Source organism: Myotis brandtii, unplaced genomic scaffold, assembly GCF_000412655.1.
Source record: "Myotis brandtii unplaced genomic scaffold, ASM41265v1 scaffold314, whole genome shotgun sequence".
Taxonomy (NCBI): Eukaryota; Metazoa; Chordata; class Mammalia; order Chiroptera; family Vespertilionidae; genus Myotis; species Myotis brandtii.
Genome location: NW_005362033.1, coordinates 150,418 through 159,257, shown reverse-complemented (window position 1 = coordinate 159,257; position 8,840 = coordinate 150,418). Strand labels below are relative to the sequence as shown.

The following is an 8,840-nucleotide window of genomic DNA, read 5'->3' as shown; positions in this document are numbered from 1 at the left end:
TGCTTTTCTCTTTCCTTCTAGTTGTAGAATTTCCACTCAGCCAGCCTTCCTGTGGTTCTGGGTGATGTCTGTTTTGTCTTTTAGTTGTATTTTTGAAGTGGTTGTTCGAGGCAGCAATTTCAGGTGTTTACCTATGCCGCCATCTTGGTTTCTCCTTGAAAAGTGGATTTATTTTGAGAATCCCAGATGCACAGAATCATGGGTTGATCCAGGTCAACCATTAACATCGACTGCAAGGCCAAATCGCTTCGGAAAGAAGACATTGCTTTGTGTTTGGTGGGATCAGGAAGGTGTGGTGTATTATGAGCTTCTAAAACCAGGTGAAACCGTTAATACTGATCACTGCTGACAACAAATAATCAATTCTAACCACGCTTTAATCATGAAACGACCAGAATGTGCCAGAAGACACGGCAAAGTAATTTTGCTTCATGATGACGCACCATCACACACTTCAAAACCAGTTAAAGACACGTTAAAAGATCTTGCCTGGGTATGAACCCCACCCGCCGTATTCACCAGACCTTGCTCCTTCAGATTACCACTTGTTCCAATCGATGGCACACACACTTTCTGAGCAGCACTTCAAGATGTACGAAGAAGTGGAAAGTTGGGTCTCTGAATGGTTTGCTTCAAAACAAGAAAAGTTTTACTGGGACGGTATCCACAAATTACCTGAAAGATGGGGGAAATGTGTAGCTGGCGATGCACATTACTTTGAATAAAGCACTTTTGATGTTTCTCTTGAAATTATCGTGTTTTCTTTGATTACAAAATCCACATTATTAACTGGTACACCTAGGAGTAGGAATGTGTGGATATAGTAATTTTCTATTTAACCTTTTGAGGAACTGCCGAACTATTTTCCACAGCAACTGTACCATTTTATATTTCCACCAGCAATGCACAAGTTTCCAAATTTCTGTACATACTTGCCAACACTTGTTATTTTCTGTTGTTTTTTAAAATTATACTTTTCCAAGAGGTATGACAACTTAATTTTTTTGCTACTCTTTTAAATTTTATTTTTCAATTACAGTTTACATTCAATATTATTTTGTATTAATTTCAGGAGTACAACATAGTGGTTAGACAATCATATACAGTAGGTCCTTGGGTTACATCAAAGATCCGTTCCTATGGCGCGACGTAACTCGATTTTCGCCGTAATTCGGAACCCATCTACATAAGCACCTACGTCACTCACATGGAGCACAGATACAGCAGTAATGAAGGGAAACAGTAAAAAAAAATTAAAAGAAAGATAACAATTCCTGACCTTTGCTTGTGGTAAATAAATAATAAAAAACAGCCCTGGCCAGCTTGGCTCAGTGGATAGAGTGTCGGCCTTCGGACTGAAGGGTCCCAGGTTCGATTCCGGTCAAGGGCACATGCCTGGGGTGCAGGCTCAATCCCCAGTGGGGGGTGTGCAGGAGGCAGCCGATCAATGATTCTCTCTCATCATTGATGTTTCTATCTCTCTCCTTCTCCCTTCCTCTCTGAAACTAATAAAGAAATATATTTAAAAAGAAAAAAGTTAAAAAACAAACAAACATATGTACATACGTCGAAATGACGGAACTTTTTTTTTTATAAATAAATGGGAGATGGCGACGTAACCGGGAAACGATGTGCGTCGAGTCTGACGTCACCGGAGGACTGCCTGTCTTCTGTGAGCCCCAGAATGTGGCTCTGCCAGGGCTGCTGTTTCCAGCGGAGCCCCGTTCTCCGAGGGTCCTGAGAAGCAGAGTGCATTGGTCCTGGGGCCTCAGGAAAGGGGCGGGGGTCCCATTGGGTGGAACACAGGTGGCCCCAAACCTGGGGGTAGGGCGGGGCAATTCTAGGGGTGGCGCCAGGCGATGTTCCCCACAGCCAGAGGCCTGGGTGGGTTGAAGTAGCTGCAGAGGCTGCTTCTGCAGCAGGCGGAGGAGAGCTCCTGGCAGGCCTGGGCCGGGCTCCGCTTGATGCCAGAGTCTGTGGTTCTGTCTCTTTTCTTTTCCTTGGGCTGCTTGGGACCTTCCCCATGGCACATCGCAGTGACAGCCATTGGCCATCAGCTTAAAGGACTTCCCTGCAGCCGTTGCGGCCGCCTGCCTTGTGGCAAACCGCTGTCTGCACCGGCCATCGCCCGGATCTCTCCGAATGGGTTGCGATGACTTCTGCCGTCTGTCGCAGGAATGGATCGCCCAGACCAGCAGCGCGTAGTGGGGACAGGCTTGTCCTCCGGCGGGTCAGACGGGGCGCTGTCGAAGCCGCCTGGAAGCTGGGCTGCCACAGGGTCGGTCCCGAGGCTCTGATCATCGGGGCCCCGGGTCCCCAGGCTTCTCATGTCTGTGTGGCTCCTCCTCTCTCACATGCTCCTTCCGCCCGGGCAGGCATGAACTCTGTGGCAGGGTGCCCCGCGGCCTGTGCTCTGCCTGGAGGGACACGTGCCCACGTGCCTGTCACTCTGAGGTGTGTTTCGTTTCTGTCATGTCTGACCAGGTGCAGACACACACGCCTCGCATGGTGACCTTCGACCTGGCGGACACCGGGGCCACCGTCGCGGCCGCAGCTGAAATCCTGCAGTGCTTCGGCCACGTGGACGTGCTCGTCAACAACGCAGGGGTCAGCTACCGTGGCACCATCCTGGACACCCCCGTGGACGTGGACAGGAGAGTCATGGAGACCAACTACTTCGGCCCCATCGCTCTGACGAAAGGTAAGGTCTCAGATGGAAGAGAAAAGCACACGGACATGATGGTTCACTTGGTTCCTCCTCCTCTATTTCCTCCTCCTCTATTTCACCCTGGAAACGTGCCGTCATTTACAGCTCAGGTGCTTGCTTTCCCAGGCGGATTTCAGGGAGGAAGAGAGAGGGAGAGGGAGAGAGAAACATCAATGATGAGAATCCTTGATCGGCTGCCTCCTGCACACTTCCCACTGAGGGTCGAGCCCACAACCCGGGCATGTGCCCCTGACCAGAATTGAACCCTGGACCCTTCAGTCCGCAGGCTAGCGCTTTATCCACTGAGCCACACCGGCCAGGGCAGCTTTTTCAGACTTTTATTTGCATTTCTGGTCTGAAGTCCAGATGGTCTCTGCAGTGGCACTTCATTTGTAGAGCATCGCCCCCTTTCCTCCTGGTGGCGCTGTGAACCCCGCAGAGTGGAGATGTCCTTGTGCCTGGCCTGGGCTCCGGGGGAGGCTCTCCCCTGAAAAGGGGGGTCTGCGGGTGCAGGAGGCCCAGAAGTTCCCGGAACACGCTCCTCCCCACTGAGGGCTTCACCGTGCACCTCCGGGTGCCCGTGAAATCCAATGGAGGCCGCCTCCTCTCGCGGGGGGCGGGGGGCGGCGACCAGAGGAAGTCCTCTCCTGAAGCCCGACTCTCCCCGCAGCGCTCCTGCCCTCCATGGTCCAGCGGCGGCGAGGCCACGTGGTCGCCATCAGCAGCGTGCAGGGCAAGATCAGCGTCCCCTTCCGGTCTGCCTGTGAGTCTCCCGCCCCCGCTGGGAGCGCTGTTGTTTTCCCTGAGGCTGGGAATCCCGCGCCGTCAGCCCAGGACGCAGCCTTGGGAAATGCTCGGTGCACAGTGAGCGGCCTCCTCAGTGCCCTGCTGAGCGGATGCTGGGTTCAGGCGGGCCCAGCTCTGCTCCTGGCCCACTCGCACCCCTGGCTCCATCATCCCCGGCTCCGTCACCCCGTCTCCACCGGCAGCGTGGGGGCGGGGCAGTCAGCCCTGCGAAACCCAGGACGGTGAGCTGCTTAGTGAAGCGGGGGCCGCCGCGCAGCGTTCCCCACGGTCAATTCCATGTCCCCCCAGGTCCTGTCACCTCACGTCCCTGGCGTTTATGCCTCCAGACCTACTAACGCACAGAAATGGAGTCCCACTACGCATACTGTTTTGCGGTTTGCTCATTTCACTTGACAGTTATCTTTTTACAGTGGTATATAGGGATTTACCTAATCCTTTTAAGTAGATATATAGTAATTCATTGAGTAGATATATGACATAATTTAGCCATTTTCCTGGATATTTCATTTTTCCCCCTTCAGTCTTTGACCATTTACAGTGAACATAGAACATGGTAAATACTTGTATCTCTAGGCACTCGGGAGGGTTCGGTGAGATGAATTCCCAAAAGTGGAAACAGGTCAGGACCAAATAATTAAAGCTTCCAAATGACTTCCAGTGCACACTCTCACCTCCATGTGTGGGAGTGACTGTGCCGAAAACTTGAGATATCATCTCATTAATCTGCCATCATGTAGCACCAGCAAGCAAACTGAATCTAGTTTTTTTAATTTATTTAAGAAGTATATTTTTATTGATTTCAGAAAGGAAGGGAGAGAGAGATAGAAACATCAATGATGAGAATCATTGACTGGCTGCCTCCTGCACGCCCCCGACTGGGGATGGAGCCCCACCCCGGGTATGTGCCCTGACCGGGAATCGAATCCGGGACCCTTCAGTCCGCAGGCTGATTCTCTATCCACTGAGCCAAACCGGCTCGGGCAGAATCTAGTTTCCTTAAGTTAAAAGATTTCAGAGGTAATTTCTGTCCTAGTAACTCCTTCCTTTGCTCCACCCTCTGGAAGTAAATACTTATAACCGACCCCCCTGCTCTCACCACCTCCCGTGCTGGGCTGCGCCCGCCCCGCAGAGCACAGGAGCGGCCTGGCGGAGGCGGAGGCTCGCTGTCCTGCACCCAGCTCGCTGCTTGGTTCTAGTTGTCTGTCCTCAGGCAAGTTGTTTGACCCTCGTTTCCCTTCTTATAAAACGAGACTTAGAGCCGTGACGTGCCCCGCAAAGCTGTTTTGCAGGGAAACGAGACTTGGAGATGAAAAGGCCCCTGTGAATTTCAAAGCCCTGTGTCCACACTTGCTTCTAGGGTGGTGTTCTGTGTCAGCGCCAGGGACATAGGACAGCCATCTAAGGTTGCTCCGATGGCCCGGGGATGATTATGTACGTAAATCGCAAATGGTAAAGCACATGATAAACAGTTAATAACAGGTACGTCAGAATTAGGATATACCATGTTCCTGGTACAAAATGATTTCCAAACTTTACTTTGATGTAATCTGAGTTTTGTTCTCCACTTGGCCTGTGACTAACGGAGGGCATAGTGATTGGTCTGGGCACTGTGTAATGACCAGACTAAATGTGGGGGCTCGGCCCGTTAGTGAACCCCGATGAGTAGCAGTCTCCCCCACTCTGAGCCGCTGTCATGGGGACGAGGTGAGAGGAGCCACGGTGTGCTGAGCAGGTGCCTGGTGGGCAGCGGCGACCAGGCTCGGGAGGCCCCAGGAGGACCCCCTCTTCTTAGCCCTGGGGCCTGGGCAGCCTCCTGGAACCACGGCTGGGGAGCGGTTCTCGCCACACCTGCCCGCCAGCTCCTCGGGCAGCCCCAGCGCCTGGCCTGCCCCGAAGAATCTGGCCCTGCGGCTGGGGGAAGGTCAGACACTTGAGTTTCTCATGGGACTCTCTGTGCCATGTCCTGGGTTTCCCCTCCTGTTTTATTGGCTGATGGGTCCCCCTTTCCTAAGGCTGAAGCACGTGGAAGTCTGAGTTGGAGGAAACTGTTTTCAGTGGAGATGCCGCGTGCTTCCCGAGACTGTCCAGTAGGGTCTCCGTCCCCTTTGGAGGACCTGTCCTCAGGCTGTGAGCAGCCGGAGGAGCAGAGGGGCTCCGTGGCGGAGGTGGAGCCAGCTGGGTAGCTCTTCCAGGTGAACGCACTGCGTGGAAGCTCATCAGACAAAATACACGGGAGAGCCGGCCGCGGCTTTCATGAGCGCATGACAGGTGCTCACGGGGAGCCAGCCTCGGTGACAAACCCGGGGCAGCCGTGATGGGCCCCTCCGGGCCGGCACCTCGTCGGTGACTTGTGGGGAGCGGGCAGGTCTGCGTGGCCGGCATGGAAGCTGTCTGTCCAGTCTGCTGCCACCAGGTGCAAAAAGCTACTTACAGGAATAACATGAACAGTATGAGCCCATTCTGTAAAGAAATTACTTACATGTAAAGTCACATGTGTGTACATAGGATATAAAAAATAAGTCCCCAGAGACCATTCGCATCAGCTCCCTCTGGAGAGTGAAATTGGAAGGCAGGACTTTCACTTCTCGACTTCATATCCTCTGTCCTATTGAATATTGTACCCATTAGCCATGAAGTGGGGTTTTTTCCTTTTAAAGTAGAATAATTTCTGTCTTAGAAAAGTTGCAGGAACAGAATAAAGAGCCCCCGTTGTGCCAGTTGTTAACATTTACATGTTTGCTTCATGCTCTCTGTGTGCGCACACGTATGTGTACATGAAGTTTATACTCTTTCTTTCCTGAACCATTTGGAGAGAGTTGGAGACAGGCTGCTCCTTTCCTCCGAAATCCTTCAGGCAGAACCCTGATGGCGGGGTGCCATCTGGTTTCCTAAGGAAGGGTGTTGCTGTGACACTGCACTGTCTAAGCTTAAATTATAGGGCCAGTTTCCTGAGTAGAGAATGAACATGTGGTCTCACCCCAGGCCATGCCCCACCCCAACTCACACCCTGCCTCTGGCCACCACCTTTGCAGATGCAGCCTCCAAACATGCAACCCAGGCCTTCTGCGACTGTCTGCGCGCAGAGCTGGAGCAGCACGGGGTCGCGGTGACGGTGCTCAGCCCCGGCTACATCCGCACCAACCTCTCCCTCAACGCCATCGCCGCCGACGGCTCCAGATATGGAGGTGAGGCTCCAGTTCCTCTTCTTTTATAGAAAGCTCTTAGCTGGTGATTGTTTGCTCACTCGTTTGAATGTAATTTAAAAAATGAAGACACACTGGGTGTTGGTCACATGTACTGCCTACCAGGTAAGCTTCTTTTACCCCGGACCACCCACTGCACCATCGGGGCAGGACTTGCCGGCTGGAGTGAGGTCCCCGAGCTGAGATGCTGCCAGTCTTCCAGCGAACCCATCTCAGTGCATTGCTTGACCCAAGGGGTTCCCTACCCACCATGCTTGAGAAGTAACTGATTTCAGGGCACTCAAAGCAGTGAGCTTCCGGGGTGAGGTGGGCGCATCCCTCAGAACCTCCCTCTGGCTTCAGCCGAAGAGAGCTGAGCTGGCCTGTCACCTCAGTGGCCCAGCTGCGGCCCAGATGCAGGCTCAGGCCAGCAGAGACCCGTGGGTTTTGCCTCTCAGGTATGCTGGCCCATGGGTGTGCTGCTGCGGGAGCCAGCTCTGCTTCCCCCAGTGGACAGGCCTGCCGGCCCCGAGCGCCCTCCGTGTGCTGCCTCCCTGGCCCTGCACGCTCCCCAGCTGGCCTGAGCCAAGACGGCCCGTGCCCTGAGGGCAGTGGCTCTCACTCACGAGGCAAGACGGAGGCATCGACCCAGAGAGATTCATTTTTATGTTACTTCTACTTAGAAGAATCTTTTTTAAAAACTCCCCCTGGAATTTGAAAAATAAGCAACAATCAGAAACCTATTCTTCTGTGTTAACAAAAACACAATGAGAACAGATGCTGGTAGGAAGCGCGGGCGGTTTGGACAATGTGCGAGCCGTTTCTAATGGTCTGTGATAGTGGCCTCCTCAGTGCCTGCCCTGGGTCCTACTTTTTTGGCAAAATTGTCATGATGAGGGAAGAAGGAACCAGTTACTGTTAACCAGCCTAACACCCAGGCTCCCACAGCTGTCACTAACCCTAACCCAGATTCCTTCCTGCTCCGCGTGCAGTGAGCACCTGACCCTTGAGTAGTGGGAGCGCATGTGGCCAGGGCCTTCCCCCACTGGCTGACCTCAGCAGCCGCCCATGCTGACTGGTGGCTCACCTTCTGGAGTCATTGGTGCTTTCGAAGGCACAGATTCTTAAGGTCGGGAAGCCCTCGGCTGTGGTGAGCGCCTGCCTCTGACTCCACCTGGGCTGGTCCTGAGCGCTGGCGGGCTCCACCTCTGTCCCCATGTCCTGCCCACAGGTCTCTGACCCCGGCTCACACCCTGAGCCACGGAGGGGTCCTCCTGTCCTGGGTGCAGGAGAGCTAGGATGGTGGGTGCACCATGGAAAAGCTGGGGAGCTGACCGCACCACGGTCTGGTCCACGCAGCTCAGCCGGGAGGGACTTGTGCTTTCAAGTTCACAGGTTTCTTTTGTCCACTTTAGTTATGGACGAGACCACCGCCCAGGGCCGAGGGCCTGCGGACGTGGCCCGAGACGTCCTGGCTGCCGTGGCGAAGAAGAAGGAGGACGTGGTCCTGGCCAGCCTGGCGCCTTCCTTGGCCATTTACCTGCGAACGCTGGCCCCCACGCTCTTCTTCCGCCTCATGGCCTCCCGGGCCCGGAAGGAGCAGAAGCCCAAGGACTCCTAGTGCCACTGCAGGGCTGCTGTCCTGGGTGCTTGTTGGGGTGGAGGCCGGAGGCACTTCCCCTGCGGAGCCCTGGCCGGCCTGCTGGGCGAGACCGGAGCACAGTGGCAACAGGCCTCCCACCGTGAGGCCGGCCCTGAGGAGTAAGGAGGTGGGTTTTAATGCTGAGAACATGAAATAAACGAATGGACACATGAGCCCTAGTCCTCGAGGGCTAGATAACTGTGCCTCCTTCAGATCCCAGCTTCCGCCGGCTCCCAGAACGGGTTTCCATCTGGAAACCAGCAGACATCCTGACGGCGCCTCGGCCTCGCTGTCCACATCTGACTCACCCAGGACCACTCTGCTAATGGTTTGGCCCCAAGGGAGAAGCCTGTGTGTAAGATGCCGTCCTTCCCCTCCACCCCCAGGCCCTGCAGTGTCCCCTTCAGCCCAGCTGGGGGCTAATGTGACCATCACTGACCTCCCAGTGGCACCAGTTCTAGGACCAGAAAAGGGTTCCCATTTCCCTGCTGACCAACCCCCC

At 54.2% G+C, this 8,840-nt stretch overlaps 1 protein-coding gene across 3 annotated transcripts in view; it reads left to right on the top strand.

Moving 5' to 3' along the window:
- The window catches only part of DHRS7B (dehydrogenase/reductase (SDR family) member 7B), a 56,395-nt gene extending 47,884 nt beyond the window's left edge, over positions 1–8,511 (top strand). For all 3 annotated transcript variants that reach the window (XM_005870148.1, XM_014542823.1, XM_005870147.2), the window contains 4 exons: positions 2,485–2,701; positions 3,378–3,470; positions 6,547–6,699; positions 8,112–8,511. In XM_005870148.1, the coding sequence (XP_005870210.1) occupies positions 2,485–2,701; positions 3,378–3,470; positions 6,547–6,699; positions 8,112–8,317 (669 nt within the window). In that variant the 3' untranslated portion in view covers positions 8,318–8,511. The remainder of the gene's footprint in view (positions 1–2,484; positions 2,702–3,377; positions 3,471–6,546; positions 6,700–8,111) is intronic.
- The last annotated feature ends 329 nt before the right edge of the window (positions 8,512–8,840 follow it).